The sequence below is a fragment of the Pituophis catenifer genome, unplaced genomic scaffold (genome assembly GCF_029215685.1).
Source record: "Pituophis catenifer annectens isolate HBS135680 unplaced genomic scaffold, rPitCat1.0.hap2 SCAF_3, whole genome shotgun sequence".
Taxonomy (NCBI): domain Eukaryota; kingdom Metazoa; phylum Chordata; class Lepidosauria; order Squamata; family Colubridae; genus Pituophis; species Pituophis catenifer.
In genome coordinates, this window is record NW_027256883.1 from 61,216,398 (window position 1) to 61,236,576 (window position 20,179).

The 20,179-nt window shown below is 37.1% G+C and overlaps 1 protein-coding gene across 1 annotated transcript in view; it reads right to left on the reverse strand.

Moving 5' to 3' along the window:
* The window catches only part of ZNF516 (zinc finger protein 516), a 58,863-nt gene extending 39,427 nt beyond the window's left edge, over positions 1-19,436 (reverse strand). The window contains exon 1 of the mRNA XM_070942432.1: positions 17,501-19,436. Coding sequence (XP_070798533.1) covers positions 17,501-19,307 — 1,807 coding nt within the window. The 5' untranslated portion in view covers positions 19,308-19,436. The remainder of the gene's footprint in view (positions 1-17,500) is intronic.
* Between the last annotated feature and the right edge of the window lie 743 nt (positions 19,437-20,179).

The following is a 20,179-nucleotide window of genomic DNA, read 5'->3' on the forward strand; positions in this document are numbered from 1 at the left end:
ATTTTTTATCTGTAGATTAATAATGCCAGAAAAGTATCATTTGTCTGAAGATGTTGCAAGAAAAGCATCTATTAGTCAGAGACAACCAGGTGGATATGCTGGAATCTGGAATGCTGTCAGGCTGAATGGCTGGTTATTCACAGCCATTATCTATCTGTATACATTATTTTCAGGAAATACCTGATGGCACCACTATTTAATGTCTACTAAAAGCCAAAATAGTAAGCAGGGAAGGACTTCAAGTATTACTGTTATGTATGCATTTAAATAGAGCAAGAGAGGAAAAATTAATCTTTTAAAGGAAGATAGAAGACTGAAAAGTTTAAAAGAAATGAATTTTCAAAATATGAGAGGCAGTCATAAAAATATAAAGGGAAGTAGTTTACATCTCAGTATACTTTCACCCAAACTAATACCATGTAAGATATCTGACAGCCAGGGCATTCAACAAAACACCTTGTGAATTAGCATCCTTATTCCTATTGGCTAGGCCAGTGACAAAAGGCGAGGAGCAAACCATTTATCTTGTCTTGCTCCACTTAATAAATTAAATCAACAACTGTGCCAACCCCCCCCCACCACACACACATTATTGGTCTCCACAGGAGTAATGCAACCATGATCCCCAATCAGCAAATGGTGGCATTACCAATCAATTTAAAAAATATTAATGCTATTTTTTAAAAAAATCTTTTTCTCTAAGTTTAAAAAGGGAACTGTTCCTAAAAAAACAATAAAACATCTAGAGGCACCTTTATATGTTCTTATATATGTCCTTTGAGGTATTCAATACATAATACATAAAAGAAATCCTTATTAATGAATGAATGAATGAATGAATGAATGAATGAATGAATGAATGAATCTTTGCTTGGTGACAATCCTGTATTTTCCTAATCCACACTGGAATGATTTCAGATTTTTTCTTTACTAGTTTGTGTTCTTTTATATTTTATATATATATATATATATATATATATATATATATATATATATATATATATATATATATATATATATATATATATATATATATATAATGAAAAACCAGCTTGTAAAAAACCAAAAATTATTCTACACCTTAATGTTCCCTGAAATTACCTGAAAAAAATACCCCATTTAATATAATGTCCTTAATAGAATTCTCCCTTTTAAGCCAAATAAATTATTCTTCATAATATGCGGTAACACATGACAAAGCAGTATGTAGTAATAACAGAAGATACCAATTTGTCCCACAGTCTATTATTTAAATCTTTAAGTCATTTGTAAGCAACAGCAAGTGGGATGAAGAAACAGCACTTTTCTGGGTGAGAAATGTAATAGAAATAATGCTTCTGTAAGGATTTTTCTTTGTTTTTGTTTTAATATGGGTAACTCATGTAGAGTTGCACAAAAGCAAAACATTTACCGTAATCTAAGCAACAGTTTAAGTGATAAAAAGAGCAATTTTATTAAAATCAATTTGGAAGTGCCACCGAGATCAGTACACCTTATTTCCAGAAAATGAATGTTAAGACTTCAGCCTCAATTACCCTCATCAGCCTCTCCTAAAGGGTCAAGGCAATGGGCATGCCCTCACAAATTTGGTTATGTGCTGGTTTCTTCTGGGTCAAGGAAGGCAGAGAGCCTTCCAAGCAACTGAATTTTGATCATGTGACCATGGGGATGCTGCAACAGTAATAAATGTGAAAAATAGTCATAACTTACTTTTTTCAGTGCCGTTGTAACTTTGAACAGCCACTAAATAAGCTGTTGTAGGTCAAGGATTGCCTCTAGTATTTTGAAGAGCTATATTAACAGAATTTTGCAAGTTTGAATGCATTCCCCTCTTCTAGAAGTGGAATGAATTAGAAAAGGTTTTGTCTGAGATGTTTACTCATCTTACATTCTTGCCCCATACTCAGTCCCCTTTTACCTAACCATTCTCTTGGTAGTAGCTCTTCTTCCTGTCCCTCAAAGCCACTCCCTGTCCCCATCTATAGCTCCAAAGTCACGCCTTTATTTAGCAGAACATCTGTCCAGGTGTTCAGTAGTCAGAGCACTCAACACATAAACATTCTCAATAATGTCTCCTTCCACTCCAATATTACTCCGATGGCTCTGGAACAGTGGTGGGTTTCTACCAGTTTGCACCGGTTCAGGCAAACCAGTAGCGGTAATTTGGCCTGGGTCGCCAAACCGGTAGCGACTGCTCGTTGACCGTGCCCCCGAATCGGTAGCCCGGTCACCGCTCACTTGCCCTGCCCACCCACACGACTGCCAGGAAGCGGCTGGCAAAGAGGCAGCAGCTAGGAGGCTTCTTGCAGTCGCATCAAAAAAGAAAAAGCCTCCTAGCCGCCGTCTCCTTGAGAGCCGCTTCCCAGAAAAGTGGCTCTCAAAGAGGTGGTGGCTGGCTCACGCCGCTGAAAACTACCGGAGATTGCTGAAAAAGCCACTGTCGTCACTGCCCTGTTCTTTGTGCTGGCCGTGCATGCGCATCCCACTGCTTGCTGCGTCACGCTCAGACTGACGCAGCAGTCAATGGGATGTGTCAGTCTGAGCGCGACACAGGAGGCAATGGGATGCGATAGCAGCAGCTTTTCCAGCGACGTCCGGTAGTTTTTGACAGCCTGCAGCCTGCCGTCACTTTGAGAGTCGCTTTGCGGCTGCAGCAGCTGGCTGGAAGCCGCCGAAAACTACCGGTGGTCAGCTTGCCTTCCGGACTCCGGACCAACCGCCGTGGGAGGAAGGTAAGCACCCGGAAGAAAGAGGCGGTGGGGGGGAGGAAGTGGGGCTAGGGCCGGGGCTGCTGAAGGTGGGGAAATGGGGCGACGTGTGCAACTGGCGGAGGGCGGGGCGACATGGAGGAGGAGGCCTTTGATAGATTAGGCCAGGCCTTGGCAGAAAATAAGTGGATAGGTAGAAATTCAAAGAAAATTCTGTGGGCGTGGCTAGGTGGGGTGGTCATGTGACTGAGTGGCCGTGAGTGACGGTAGTTGGCCATGCCCACTGTCACATGACCACCAAGCCATGCCCACCAAGCAAGCCACACCCACAGAACAAGTAGTAAAAATTTTGAAACCCACCACTGCTCTGGCAGCTGCCTTTGGAATCAATGTCCATAGTACCAAGACTAGGTTACTTTCTATGTGATCTGAGACTCCAGCAGCACAGGATCCTGGCCTATACAGGAAGCATACATGTGTTAGCCATTCTACTGAATGTATTTACAACCAACACATGAAATAGCAGACTTCATTAACGTGACATAGGTGAGAGGATTATCTAGTGATCTTGCTTACTGAGCACTCTGGATAATGGGTGTCTGAACAGAGCTTTTTTGTGGAGGCAATGCATGAGAAACATTTGGTAGATCTGTTTACCTTCCTGATGGTAGTAATACAAAGGCCTTGAATTGGAGCATAGAAAGCAACTTTTAAAGCTGGTAGAATATTGAAATGTCTTGTGGGTCCTCTTGCAAAAGAGCTGGGGGGTGTTTAATTAACAAAATGGCTGCTACAAGGAACATAACCAACACTAAAGCAATTGTTCAAAATGCTATCTGTCTAGCACTGTAGCCCAGCCCAACGCTGACACTCAAGAAACTTCTTGTGACCTTTAGTTTTGTCCTTAATAAACAGGCTAACTTTTAACAAAACAGTACATATTTCTTTATTTATAAAACTTACGAAGGTTATTAAGAACCAAGGGCATTCTTGGAAATGGTATTTTTTTAAAAAAGCTAAGAGCTGCAGTGTATCAGCATCTTCCAATTTTAAAATCAAAAGCACATCTTTAACGATACTAAAAAAAAAAACAGTTGGCCCAGAAATTTGGTGAGTAATAAAGAGATGGCCATAGACACACTCCTACCACCACTGGAGAAATATAGATACCACAGATATAATGGAGCCAAGGTAGTATTTCATTAACTAGGTTTTTGATAAAACCATTTTTGGAGGGAAGGTTCTCACTTTTCTTAATATTAAAAGAGTATGCACATTCATTCCCCAATTTAACAGTAAAATGGGTAACTCCTTGCCAGAGCACACAGTATTTTAATTGCATTCCCAAATTATCTCTGGAAAAAGCCCAAAAAACAGTAAGGTCTCCAAAAAAGGAAAATAGTTTTACATCTCTGACACCAGCACACTTACTGTAATATATTCACAAAACTCAGGATGCAATCTTTATTTAATCAATCACAGAGAAAAATAATGTAGGTAATACTATTAACAACAATGATATAGATATTAATGGTGATATACTTTTTTTTATTACATTCCAGCACCACTTGCTTATTTGATGGTTCTATGTTATAAAATGAAATAACCATGTACAGTGATTTAACAAAGATCACTGTAGTAATGCATAATTCTACTCTTCTCATTCTTGCCTTTAACTTATTCTTTTCTATTTGGCTAATAGAGGCCTTTTGTTTCTTAGCAACCATCTGTTACTTCAGTTTCTTCTACCACCCAAAGTTGTAATCCCTTAATTTTCAACATCAGTATTATTGAACTGATTGCGGGATAACTGCCAAGGGAGTAAAAAGACATTTATTTACTTTTCTAATACATCAGCAAAAATTCCCAGGTTTTTTTTTATGTACATCAATTATACCCATAACAAAATCAAAAGTATACTTCCATGAAATTTTATTTTAATAGAAGTAAAGCACAGCACAACAAAAAGTATTTGGCTTTATGACAAAATTGCCTTTTAAAATGTAATTAGATAAGAAAAATAATTTCTTGGGTAACTATTAAGTTTCCCAATTAAACCTTAGCTCTCAAAATCTTAACTGGATATACAAATGTTTTGTGAACATTTTGTGAATCCTATTCATATTCTTACCATTTTTCTTGGAGATAACCTGAGACACAAATAAACAATATTATTTGTGAGATAAAAATAAACAACACTTCTTTGCTTTTTCTAATACTTAACCTCTAAGACTCAAACCTCTTACTAATTGAGAAACACAGTAATTGTCACATTTATGCTGCTGGATCTAGGAGAAGCTAACTTTATTTCCTATTTTTTGATATCTAACTAACATTGGAGCCCAGTCCCTTCTATTTGTCTGTTGTAATGAATGTTGCATAAATGAACACATAAATGAGCTATGGGTTTAGTTGAACAGGGTCTTCTTCAAAGTTTTGTGGCGCTTTAGTCAAACACATTTATTATCTCTTTGCTCTTTTCCATGTGAATGTTTTGCAATATTCATCTCTTCAGAAAGCCCATACCTAGGAAATACATAATGTTCTATTAGACTTATTTCTACTGCAGAAGATAGTATAAAGTAGTCTTCCCTACACTGTGTCTTCCAGATGTTCTAGGATCACATGTCCCAGAATCTGATCAAGTTGAATAATGGCACTTATGTTATTGAACAAAATTAAATCTATATCCTGCTCAGGATATAGGTTTAGTTTTTTTTATGTTGATTATATGCATTTGTGACCTTCCCCTTTGGAATGGACAACACACTGTTTTATTAGTGTTGCATAAGAAATAACTTCCAAGGATTATCTGTGACTTTAGAAAAAAGTGGTTTCTTCAAAGAGTTGAAAAATATTAGAAATATTGTGCATCGTGTTTCCAATAGATAATGAGCACTTATGCCACTCTGAAGCCCCTCCCTGTATTTCCTTCTCAGAACCTGCCAAAAGGCTTGTCTAAACATTTGAGAACAATTTTAGTTGTTGTAAATGGAATTAGGCAATCTATTTTTATTCAAATCTCCTGCTCAGCAGTTTCCATGATTCTGACTTCTGAGAGCTTATTCTGCCATAAATGCATGCCTCTCTGACTTTGCAACTTCTCCGCAGTGCATGTGTGCTTTCAAATCAACATCAGAATAATGTCATCTTTAATTCACTGACTGCATTTTAATGTTTTGCATGAGCTAAATATGAAAGCTAGCGACTGGAAAAAAAATAGTCTTTCTGGCATTACCTGTTGATGCCTGTCAGTCTCCAAATTTATACTATCCTTTTTGCCCAGATAATTAAAAACTAACTGGTGGAACAAGTTCACAAAATTTTATTACCATCAGTAAGAAGTATCATCCAGGGTAGTTGTTCAAATTTAGATTACTAACTAATCTGCTGTAATTTAAATACTGTGTACTGTTGGCCTTTTATTTTTGTAATGTTGCTCAATAAACTGAAGAAGTAATATATGCTGCTGACAAAAAATTGCATGAGCTCCACAATTCAATGACTGATTCAGCTTCAAAGAAACTTGAAAATAAATTATCAGGCTTAGATTTAGCTGATTTTTTTATTTTATTTTCTCAAGTAAGCAAACCTGATTAAATGACTCTGTTTTACTCATTGCTGTTCAATAATGTTTTCTCTATAGATTAATAAAAGATGGGGTTTTTTTGCAAAGAAAAAAAAATGATACCAGAAAAATGCTACACATTTTGAAAAAGGGCTTTCTTTTTAAGAGCTCTTTTAAAACTCAACCATTTGTAAGCTATTGTGGTCTTTTAAATCTGACTGAAGGTATTGCCTCAACATAGATTTTTTTAAAAAATGCAGACATGTTGATAAAACATTAATATGTTCAAACTGCCACATTCCGGACTGAAACCAGCAGTCCATGTTAATATGATTCTGAATGAAATATACATTTATTAAATGCATATGTTTTCTTCTTGGCTAGTCCAGTATTAGAATCTACCAAGAACTGTAGATTTTTCAAGTGTGCGGTTTGACTAAAAGAAGGCTATATTAACAGGGCTATATTGAAAAGGGATACTGATATTCTATTTACAGCAACTGATGATACCAGATGATTTTATTTGTCAAAAATTAAGTTTTGGGGGTTTATTTTTTCTTTTTTGCACAAATTTTCTTTTTTGTAATACGAATGGGGTAGGGAGTTTTTCAGTTTATAATTTCCCAGGCCTATTTCTTCTTTTCCTTTCCTATTCCTATTATCATGCTTATTAATATTGAGATTATATAACATTGTTAGTGCCTCAGCAGGTGGGAGCACCTGGTTTATCTTGTCTGGGCTCAGAAGATAAGCAGAGACACTGGAGATCTCAAGGCTAGACTGAGAATTCAGCAAAAAAGAGGCAGTGACAATGGAAAAATATTTTCATAGTAGTACCAGGAAAACTGCACCTATACATTAAATTATCAAGAAACATATTTGACCCAAAAGATACTTTATTTTTAACCTTGTAAATTTTGTCAATCACATATATGGGGAGATTTTATACACACACATGTATATATTTGTGTGTGTGTGTGTGTGTGTGTGTGTGTGTGTGTGTGTTAGATTTGCATATATTTAAAACAGATTTGCATCAACACCAAATAGATTGAGGGGTACTTTGAAAATAATAATAATAATTTAATGTGAGATTACTATATAGAGAATTAAATGTGATTTTAACTACATTTGACTTTAAAATGTTGCTGTGTGGCACACCAATACATCTGGCATAAATGGCATAAATTTAATATTTTTTTCTTTTCAAATTATACTTAGTTCTTATAAATCCATCTGAACTTTTCCAACTTTGAATTTTTTCAAGTTTCCAAAAAACTTCAAGCTCTATGTTAAAAAACAAAGAAACAAAATCTTTTGTCTATGTTTAAATCAAGTTAAATGCCAAAGCATAAAAAATACACCTGGGATAGAAGAAGGAAAGAAAATAATGGATGCTTAATTATTAGCTGGATTTATACAATTCTTGAGTATAATTTTGTGCAATGGTTACAGCAGAAGAAAACAACTGGTTCTTCAAAATGTTTGCTGCTACTCCCATACCGCACTGCAGTAAAAAAATTGCTTGAATCATCCAACATTTCAATCTGTGTATGTAAACAGTCTTGATAAGTGAAACAATCTTGATATATTTGTGTGTGTGTGTGTATAAGAAAGAGAGAGAGAGGGAGAGAGAGAGAGAGATCTATTTTCTGTTTTTCAATGTCTATGCATAGTCCCCAAAGAATCAGAAACACATACATATTCAAGCTGGTTTGAATTGTTTTCCTCCTCCTGAACTCTACTCCCTTTCTCTTCATTCTGTTAAAATCCTTGAATAACATCAAGTTTAAAAGTTTATTTCTCCCCAAATATTTTGTAAATTAACTGTTAGTGATTCCTCAATATGGCATTTTTCCCTCCCTCCCACCCTCCTTTCCTTCCTTCCTTCCTTCTTGGCCAAGTGTGATTGGACACACAAGGAATTTGTCTCCGGTACATAAGTTCTTGGTGTACATTAAAAACAAAAAAGTGATAAGTCATAGATCGTAAATCATAGGGTACAATCATAAATCATAAGATACAAACAAGTGATAAATCATAAGATACCAATAGAAGAAGGTAGTAAGAAGATGAGAAAGATGAGAAGATGAATTGAGACTAAATATATTAAAAATGAAGAAAGAAGAAAAGACCAAGGTCAGACAATATTTACTTATTCATCTGTCTGCCCTGTTGAGACAATTTCAAATGTATACATAATAACACGAACATCTGCCTATCCCATGTCTTTGGGACAGACTCAATAGATGGGTAAAAATTTCACATCCAGTCCAAACATCTGGTTGACGAATCATAATAATAATCAGACAATTGCAAAAGGCAGCTTTACTAGAAATGGCCTACCCCAGGCCTTGGGAAGGACTCAATAGATCAATAGAAATGACAAATCCAGACCAAAGATATGGCTGACTGTGTGACCAACCGTAATAATTGGATGATCAAGAACCCAGAAATAACAGGAAACGTCAAAAGCTTTGTGTAAAGACCAATGACACAATGGAAGACACAGTTGCTGGTCAATGGTGATAGAGAGAGTTTAATATCAACTTGAGAAAATTTTCAAGGGGACTATCATGACTAGTGTTTGGCTTTGCACTGATTTTAACGTCAACAATACTGAATAAATCAAGCCACGGCTATCAAACATCAAAATCATCTGCCAGACTATCCCACAAACTTTACATGAATGATGTAAAACTGTATGGAAAAGCATCATCCGAAATGGAATCACTGCTGAATACTATCTGTATTTACAGCCAAGATGGAGTTTGGTCTGGACAAAGGTGTCACTCTCATCATCAACTGAGGAAAAATAGTGAAAACTGAAGGAGTTAAGATGCCCTATAGAAGCAACATTAAGAGTCTGGATGAAGATGATCACTACAAAGACCTGGGCATCCTTCATCTGACAACATCAAACACACTGAAGTCAAGAAAAAGGTTAGAAGTGAATACTGGCTACAAGTGGAGAAAGCAGAAGAGAAGAAAAAGAACTAGAGAAAATCAGAAAATGCAAAGACCTGTAAGTGGAAGTAGAATGATTGTGAGAAAAGAAAACAAAGATAGTGCAAACAGTAATAGGCACCTTGAGTGCAATCCCAAAATAACTGGACCACCACTTGAGTATCATCAGCATTGACAAATTCACCATCCATCAATTGCAAAAGGCAGCTTTACTTGGAATAGTTTACATCTTGTGACAATACCTTTAAACACCATCAAACTTCTACCTATCCCAGGTCCTTGGAAGACCTGTTCAAGCTATTTGTTCAAACTGATTTGTTTGATCTAACACTGTCAATTTTCCAGGAGAGTAATGTGCTGTACAAAGGAATCTCTTGAACATAACTTTAATTTCCTTCCTTCCTTCCATCGTAATTGATGAAGTGTATCCTCTCTGCAACATGATGCAAGAGCCCAGAAATATTGTCTCATGCTCATTTGGGAAGTAGAAAAGATGGCAGTATGGTCTTCATAGCATCGGTGACTAATGAAGAGTTGATATAGAAACTGAATATTTCAATTTATTGACATGAATTGGATGCATATTGCCAAGATGGGTGGGTGGGTGGATGGATGGATATTGTGATGAGAAGGCTGCTCTGAAGAGCCACATGAAACACGTGTTATACTATTTTATGCTTAATTAGCATGAAAAGACATTGATAAATATATGAGACTGCTGCTTTTTTGCCCTGATAGCCTGTTTTGGGGATTGAATTTAACACCTCCTTCAAATCTATAGTCATACAGAGTTTATATAATCAAGAGCTGGCACATTACACATCTATTCCATTCACATTATATATTCAAAAAAGGAACATTTAAATAGTCATAAAAATAGCATGTAGTTTTGCACTTGCTTAACTCAGATGCAGTGATTCTTAATCTAACTATGGCACCTGAGATAAAGGTTTACACCATTTTTCTCTGAAAGTTTTCCAGCTGCTTTAATATTGCAAACATACTCATACCTTATTGAAATAAAGTCTAATTTAAGATTCTGTGTATTTTTCCTTCCTGTCTTTTTCATGTATATATGTAATCACAATTTGCTATGAGAAAACTCTGTCAGAAATAAAAATTCTTAACCTGGATTTACTACAGGACCAAAACTTTAGTCCAAAAACCTATATTTCAGACATGCTAGAGATACAATTTGCAGTGATCCAAAATCTTTCCCACATGTTACGGATCTTGCCTATTAAGGAGTGTCCTCTGCAGTGGCACTCATCATCCCTCCATAAGGTTAGATCAGCACCAACCCTTGTAATCTTTCAGAAGGCTCTGAAAAAATGGTTTTGCCACTGTGCCTGGTATCTGGTGGAGGGATGAACCCACAAGATGATCCTACTGTTTATAATCTATGACTGAACATTGCCACAGATTATATTTTATGGTTTTGCTTTTTTAAATTATTTTATTTGTTTGGTTTATTTACTGTATTTGCTTATTGCTTTCTTGTGACTTGTGTAAACCACACAGAGTCACGAATGTGACATGGACAGCTATATGAACTGAATGAATAAATACATGTTGTGCCCAACATACAGATGAGTTTTTACATTAGCACCCATAAAAGATTATTTATCTCCATGTCTCTTGAAGGAAACTGAATCAATAGCACATGTCCTTCTTCATTGCAGCTTTTATTTAAATTGGCGTAAAGATTTAATTACACTCCTTTTAACAATCAGACCCAGCAAAACAGATGCTGATCTTATTCCCTCCCTTCTAGCAAACACTTCAGAGATGATTCTAAGAGAGTAGCTAAATTTTGCTCAATCACCATTTCTATTCACAACATAAATTTAGTTTAATCTGTTTTAAATCTCATGGTCCCTCAGGCCAATCATTTAAAACTCTCTAGTTATAATTTCATAAACTTGTGATAACTCTAAAAAATATTTCTATTGTCCAACCTATAGCTATCAGTAAAATAATCTAATTTTCATGACAAATGTCATTAATAGTTTCAATAATTTAATAGATTAGATCTGTGTGTGTAAGATTTTTTATTTTTGTCATGCTTAATTCCTTTTTATTATAACTGTCTTAAAATTGAACTTAATTTTGGACACTGGCCAAAATTAAAAGTTAACTTCTTTAACAAATAAAAATATTTTTATTCCTTTGATTCATTTGTATTAAATAAAAACAATAGCCAAATGTAATCTAACTCACCCTTCCCAATTACAAAACCAATCCCCAAAAAGCAGAAAGGAAAAAGGTGACCAATGATTGTACCATAATGCCTAATAATCAAGGAAAGAGCAGAAGATTAATAAAATAGATTCCATGTATTTATTCAACTTGACCATTGTGATGATGGAGAAAAGTATCAGGGCAAAAATGTAATCATGTAACTAATAAATTGACATTTACTTCAATTTGGGATTTTTCAAATGTTGGTTTGCTGAATTTGCAGTGAGTTAATCCCACTCATCAGTTTCTAAAATTTATCTATAATTATTATATTCAGCAACATGTTACACTTTTATCTTGAATTTTATTTTTTCGATATAGTTTACGTAGTTCTGCATTTGACCTACTTAGCAGTACTTGAGTCAATGAACTCTGCAAATAGGAAGGGTAACATAAGAGACTCTTGACTTTTATCTCACATAACCAAGAACAAATGTGATAAGCAATTATTCACATAAATGTCTCCCAGCGGCTTCTTACATAATAATGCAATCTATTATTTTAATGTTTCTTTTAATTTATGAGCCCTCAAATGATTTAAAATTTATTTACATGCCTCAGAAATACTTTGAGCTCTGCAAACAGCAAAGCCATATTAAAATATATTTGTAAACCAACTTTCTTAATTAAATTTGGAGAGTTCTATTCGTGCTCATTATATATTTATTTACTTGGCTGATTTACACATTGCCTTGACAAAATATCCGATGTGCTGAAAATAGTTAAAACATTGTAAAAAGAACTTGGAAAGAAACAGGAAACAAGAAATAAAATAAGCTCTCCCCCAAGTTCACAGAATAGGACTGTTGTCATTTGCTTCTGAAAGGCAGACTCAAACTTCCTATGAGGCTTCCGCAATTCCAGAGTGACTACATAATAAGCATTATTTTATCGATGACAATTCACATCCATTAGACAAGAAACTTTGTCCTAATGTAATGCCAGATAGTAACTGTATATTTAATTATTAACACTGCAATTTTATATTTTTACTGTAACTTCCACTGAGATCAGGGGACTTTCTACCAGATCAGCAAGAATATCAAATTGATGAAGATTATTATTTCTTTCTCTGCAGGGTACTTCTGTCAAATTAAATTAGATGGGTGGTTCCAAGGGAGGGGGCTTTCCCAGTGTGCCAGACAGCTTACGAAATCTTCCCCCAAAGGAGGGAATCAAAACCTGATGCCAACATTGTTATCTTATCAGGTAAATATTTCTCTAAAATAAATGTTTAATTTAAAGTTATAACATGACCAGCAAGCAGCTGGAACAGAACCTTTTATATATTTTACAAGTTGTCTTTCCTCTTTTATTAATCTGTGCATGTAGATGTGTAAATACACACATTTAAACACACATGTAAGTCTCATCAATATTTGGGCAAATATACAAAGAATTATTTTTTGTACCTGTTCTTCATCCTTAAAACATGGAAATTTTTTCTGTCACAATATTTCCTGATAATTTGTTTTTAATGTTAACTGATGGTAATATATTTTTAATTCATCAATAATAATCCATTTATATCCAAATGCTAAATAATGCTCTAAGGTCTAGATATGAAGTAACACATAAAATAAATTTCACATCTGACCTTACTTATGGTTTGAGAAATACTTTTTTGAAAATATTAACATTGTTAAAATGTTGAAGATTGTTAATTTACAGTGATGAAATACGAAATAAGTTTCAGCCATTACAAACATACAATTTAAAGTACATGTCAATTTATAAAAATGATTGCAATAAACACATTTGCAAGTGCTGTCTGATTTAAGTACTTAACACTCAGTGGAAAGCAATGATTACTTTTGGCTGAATAAGCTAGGCTGACCAGTTTAAGTGTGTCACTGGTTAATATGAGAAAAGCTCCTCGGTATAGCAACTCTAAATGCATTTTAAACTTCTCAATACTGCACTGATTATTTCTTTAGCTTCCCACTGCATAATAAAAATCTGAAAACTCAAATCAGCTAACTCTCAAGGGGAAGAAATGTCAGCAGAAAGCATTGTGCTACTAACAATAAAAAAAATATAAACAAGCTGTAGGGGGAAAAAAAATTCCCTGGAATTTAAGAGAAACTGAAAGAGCCTCATAAACAAAGAGAACTAAGCAATGAAAAATATGATACAAATGCAATCACAGTAGTGTTCTTTCAAATATTTACCCTGCTTCTAGTTGAAGAATAATTTGTTGCATTTAGCCAGAGTCAGACTCTAAGGATTGCAGTAATCCACAGGGATTAATTAGCCTAGAGTTTTTCGAATACAACTTTTAAAAGCACAGGATCAAAATGGAAGAAGAAAAAGAATATGCATATATGTTACTGATGATTGTTAAATAATCATTAAACATTAAATATTATCATTATTGAATCATGGAGAGCATCACATGGATTAGAGCAAAATAAGCACCCCAAACCTATCCAACAAATGTGTGATGAGGACACTATGGCAAAATGCAGTATTTCTCAGTGAATTTTACCTTCCCCAAGTTTTATACCACCATATATTTTGGATTGGCCATGTTAACTGGTAAATCTAGAAATGGTTCTCTCAAAACATTTAGAAGCACCAAGTTGGGCCTGCTATGGTAAATATCCTAAATCAGTAATGGCTAACCTTTTTGCCGTCGTGTGCCAAAAGTGGAGGTTGCATGGGGGGGTTGCGTGATTCGTGCCTATACCCATAATTCAATGCGGCCCAGGCTGTTCCCGGCCTCCGGAGGGCCTCTGGGGGGTGGGGAAGGCGGTTTTTGCCCTCCCCAGGCTCCTAGAAAGCCTCTGGAGCCTGGGGAGAGCAAAAAACGGGCCTTCCGGTCCCACCAGAAGTCAGAAAACGGGCCGCTTCCGGCCTCTGGGGGGGTGGGAAGGTCATTTTTGCCCTCCCCAGGCTCCAAGAAAGCCTCTGGAGCCTGGGGAGAGTGAAAAATGGGCCTTCCCCACCTCCCCGGAGGTCCTCCGGAGACCGAAAACAGTCTGTTTCCCGCCTTCCGGTGGGCCCAGAAGGCCCGAAAATCAGGTGGCCAGCATGTGCATGCGTGCTGCAGCTGAGCTAAGGCAACGCTCACATGCCCACCAATATGGCTCCACATGCCAGCTGTGGCACACATGCCATAGGTTCGCCATCCCGATCCTAAATATATATTCTAAACCCAGGTAAATGAATAGATCTTACTTCACTTCTATGTATTCAACAAATATATTTGACTTCCTATAAAAAGGTTGACAATTTCAGAGAAGTTAAGAGTAGGAGGACAAATTTTCACTGAATAGTTCCCCATCCAAGCTTAGCCTTCATATCATCTGAAGAGTTATTATGGGATAGTGTTTCGTGGGAAACTGTGAGTGAGCATGGATTCAGCATCTCTCTTTCCCTGACTTTGCCATAATGATTCCTATAGGAGTTTGAAAAAGATTTATGTTCTACTTCTATAAATTGCTACTATCTTGTCTACTCAGTATAAGGAAGTCTTCCATTATTTGTATGTCAAAAAAAATTATAGCAAATCCCACTAAGATTTAATTTATCCATACAATCTGGAACACCAATTTTAATGCTCAAACATATTCTGCCAATTCACTATTTTTACATTATAGTAAATTCAGTTTAACAAATTAAGAAGGAGGAGTCTTCCAATGCAGCCTAATGTTCTTTTATAGCAAACAGGAATTTTTGTGTCCCAAAATATATTTAAATATGAAAAAAATTACTTTATCAATAAGTGAATATTGATTATGAGAGGAAGCAGTGAATGTTTTAAATATACTATTTTGAGACATTTGGACAAACCCATTTTTGTCCAAAAACAAATTTGTCCATTAAATATGAAACTCACTAAATTCAAGTCTACTAAATTAAAAGATTACTCTAATAATATCAGATTTTTAAAAGCCTTGATATAATTAAATCTACTATGTGAGTTATGTACTCAGAAAAATAGAGCTGTCGGTACAAAGTGCAATTCAGTGCCTAGAAAATAGCTGAGAATAAACCAACAACAAAGGTGAAGTTAATTACACACGTCTTTCCTACTCAGTGATTTTGGAATGGAGGATGCCAATCAGGTGAAACAGGTCTGCAGACATAAACCTTTCCTTGTGGATCACTAGTGCAGGCACTCCAGCAGCAAAAATCTCACCTAGTTTGCTATTTGAGTGTAATGAATGTTAAGTGGAAATTGACCACTGTAAAAATACAATTTTAAGGAACTGGGTCAAATCCAGACATTAGTCCTATTAGACATTCAATTCTTATGTACTGCCCTTTCCCCTCCATCATTTTGTACTAGTTATCATGCTAACAGAGACAGTCTGAAGCAAGGAACCTGCTTTTAGCCATATATAGTAGTTCTAAATGCAGTAATATCCTCAATACAGATTCACTCTTTCATGGACTCAGAGCTCTATTATTTCCCTCACATAAGCCAAACAAGGTGCTGTTTAGGCCATAGTCAAACCTTAATCCTAATAGAACTACCCAACTAACTGCTCAATCGTCTCAATAGCTTTAAGTACAATTACCAGCAGTCCTCCTTTAGCCTCATTTAGCAACCATTCGCAGCTACGATGGTGCTGAAGAAGTAACTTTATGATCAATCCTTGTATTTACAACCTTCACAAGTCTGTAAAGCAAAGGAAATCTGAAGTAAGATCATAAGCAAAGGGACAGTTTCACTTGGTGACCGCTTATCAATTAAGTTGCCAGTCCGAACTGGCTAAATGAGGACCACCTATAACCGTGATGGTGAACCTATGGCATGTGTGCCACAGGTGGCACACGGAGCCATTTTGCGGGCACGCGAGCAATTGCCCTAGATCAGCTCCACCGTGCATGTGAGCATACCTCCCGGCCAGCTGATTTTCAGGTCTCTGCCGTGCATGCAGGAGATGCACGCACATGCCCATGCCACCAGCCCCTCCCAGGAGTCTCCTTGCGGCCTGTTTTGGATGCCAGATACGTATAGGGCTCGCACGGAAGCTCTGGGAGGGCGAAAAACAGGCCTACCGGAAGTCTGGAAATGGGCCATTTCCAGCCTCCGGAGGAGGCAGTTTTCACCTTCCTGGAGGCTCCAGGAAAGCTTCCGGACCCTCCGGAGGGCGAAAAACAGGCCTACCGGAAGTCCGGAAGTGTGCCTTTTCCAGCCTCCAGAGGGCCTTTGGGCGGGTGGGGGAAGATGAAAAACAGACGTAACGGGCCTACCGGAAGCTTCCGGAGGCTTCAGAGAGGCCTGGTAAGCCCAAAACAGGGCACGTGGGGGGGTTGTGCACGCATGTATGGGGGCAAGGGTACATGCGCAGGGCGTGGGGGGTCGCGTGCACATGCGCAGGGGGTTGGGCGCATTACATTATGGGTGTGGGCATGCTTTTGGCACATGACGGCAAAAAGGTTTGCCACCACTGACCTATAATATATTCTTGAATCAATCCGTGGCCAAAAGCCATTTCACCATCTTAAACAGCTGGTGAAATTCTATTCGTGCTTTTAGATCTTTTTATTTTTAAAAAAATCATAACCAACCCTAAAGTGGCTTTAGTATATACAGGTCATCCTCAACTTACAACAGTTCATTTAGTGACCCTTTGAAGTTACAACATCACTGGAAAAAAGTGACTTATTGCCATTTTTCACACTTATGTCCATTGCAGCATCCCCGTGGTCACATGATCAAAATTTAGACAACTGGCAACTGACTCATATTTATGAAGGTTGCGGTGTCCCAGGATCATATGATCAGCTTTTGCAACCTTCTGACAAGCAAAGTCAATGGATAAACCAGATTCACTTAACAATAGTGTTACTAACTGAACAACTGCAATGATTAACTTAACAGCTGTGGAAAGAAGGGTCGTAAAATGGGAGAAAGACTCACTTAACAAAATGTCTCACTAAGCAACATAAATTTTGGGCTCAATTGTGGTCGTAAGTCGAGGAATACCTGAATAAAGTTTTACAAAAAAGAAAAGAAAATGAAGACTTGTGAATTAAAATGCAATTACCTACAGATACTTACATGGGGATGGCTCATGTATTCCTTCCTCAGAACTATCCTCAGGACCCTCTTCACCTATTCCAGAGGTGACTGACTCTTCTTGAGCAGAAGCAGAACTTGGTGTACTTGGTGCACTGACAGATCCAGAATCACCATCCTCACTATTGGAACCATATCTATCATGCTGAGCTACTGATCCGCCTTCACTGCAGCTTCGGCGCTCTTTCCTGTGGACTCGGGAATGAAGGACCATTTGGTGATATGTGCGGAAGATCTTGCCACACTCAAAGCACTCGGTGGACTTGTTCTGTGATGCCCTTCTGCTTTGACGTGAGGATGGTCTGTATTCTAGGTCATCTTGACCAAGGATGCAGTTGTCCCCTGCTTGTGCATTATTGCTTTTCTCTGAACGGCCACCTGTGCAGTTCTTCTTCTTTGGATTATTGGAAGAGTTGGATGAATCTTGCTCTTGCTTGCGTTTCTCTTGACTAACAAGAATATATTCCCTTTTGTCCCTGTCATACGTGACATCAGCATCTGCCAGAACTTCATCCCATCCTAAATACTTAACATACTCAGAAGGCTCTGCAACTTTCCCTTTGGTAGCCAAATGCCAAGCTTGGTAACTGTTGACTGGATCCAGCTCAGCTACTCTTTTACCTGACTGGCCCCTTGACACACCTTCTATCCATACAGACGGCCTCAAGTTCAGATATTGGAAGAAAAACTGTTTTGCTATAGATGAATCCAAATCTCCATCTATTAGTCTCTCTCCTCTGGGATCACTGCAAATTCCTTGAGACTTACAATGTACAGAATTATGTGCTTTTAGGCTCTCCAAATTTGTAAACAGGTTTCCACACTTGGTACAAACTTCATAGAGGGATAATCCAGTCACAATAGTCTCTTCTTGAATGACATCATTGATAGTGGCAATGGGCTCTAAATCACTTTTTGGCTTATTTTTACTCCCAGCTTTTGGGCCATGAGATTTCATGTGGTTTTTAAGGAACCAGGGCTCTTTAAATTTCCGGCCACAAATGTGGCATCCGTGGTCAAATGACCCTCGATGCTTCTTCATATGAGCTTTGAGGAACCATGTTTGACTAAAGGCTTGTCCACAGACTTCACAAGGAAATTCTCCAGCATTGGACTCAGGCTTGCAGTTCTCAGGGTAGGCTTCCCCATTTGGAATTTGAGTTGTAATATGATCTCTCTCTATGTGGTTTAAAAGGGTCTCCTCTCTTACAGTCATGTAATTACACAGCTTACATTTGAAAGGCTTGTGGACTTGATGTATGTGTTGCTCCAACTCTTTCTTCCCTTCAAATTTGCTTTTACAGAAGTTGCACTGAACAGTACATAATTTAACATCATCGGCCAATGCCTCTTTTCTGCTGCTTCTGAGCAAGATCTTGCTATCCTCTGTGGGAACAGCTCCATTCAATATTTTGTTGCAAGCAGAGGTGCTTTTGGTAGGGCTGGTGCAACCATCAAAGCCTTCGAAGACCCTCATCTCATTAAGCTGGGCCTCTCCCACTGTCTCCACGTCATTCCTCTGGCTTATGGTGCCTGTTCTGTGACCCCGAATATGGATCTTTAAGTTGCCCTTTTGGGAAGCTCTGTGATCACAGTAAGGGCACTTATAGGGCTTCTCCCCTGTGTGCTTCCTCATGTGTTGTGACAGTGAGCTCTGGAAGGGAAAACTCTTGCCACATATGCAGCAGCTGTGCAACATGGATTTGTCTGCATCCACATCATTCTTATTCATCCTGTGAGGACTGGAGGCTCTTCGCAATTCCATGCTTGCACCTACACTACAATCCATCTGTATTCCAACAACATCAGTCAACAGGTAAAAGCCCTGCCCAGGAGTGAAAAATTATGTTGAAATTTCTATTGGGGATGTTTCTCACCAAGCCTCTATCTCTTCATTCCTATATTCAAATTGCTTCTCAGCTTGAGAACATTCCGGATATAAGCATTCATTGATGTTTCTGAGTCAAATGGCAAACAAAACCTGCAACCAAAACAAAAGCACAACACCTCATTACTAAATGCAAAAGCATTTCATTTGAAGCACATTCACAACATTCTTCTTTGTTACTTCCCTTGTGACAGGCCTCTGTTAAGATTTTCTTTTCATTTAAATCAAACTCTTGGTACACACAAATGTATTAAATTTTAACTTGGATGATATTATAATTCAGAAAACCCAGTAGGATATTTCATAAGCTCAGTAAGATAACATAAACAAACCTATGAAATAGTAGTTTCAGTTACTGGGATACAGAGTATGCATGTAATTGGTATATGCTAAAAATAAGAACATCAATCTCACAAACAGTTAAATTTGTCTTTCCAAACCAAAAAATAGTGTGCATGTAGCTTCAACTTAATAAGCCCTTTCTTGAAGTAACTGTAATATTTTAAGTCTGTGGTTTTATACACATGTATAATTTCATGAAAAACAGCCAAAATTTTGTTTGTCTAGAGATAAAGGATTTCTGTAAGCTATCCTTGTTAAAAATGCTTTCTTAAACATGCAGACATACAGAAAAGGATGCATCTTATTTTAGTTAAATAAAATTCCTATAAACAAGCCCATTAAATGAACAACTATGACTATTTTTTTCTTACTTGATTGCTAATATCCTTGTTAATACAAATAAAGTATAGAAATGCGTTCACAATTTTGCT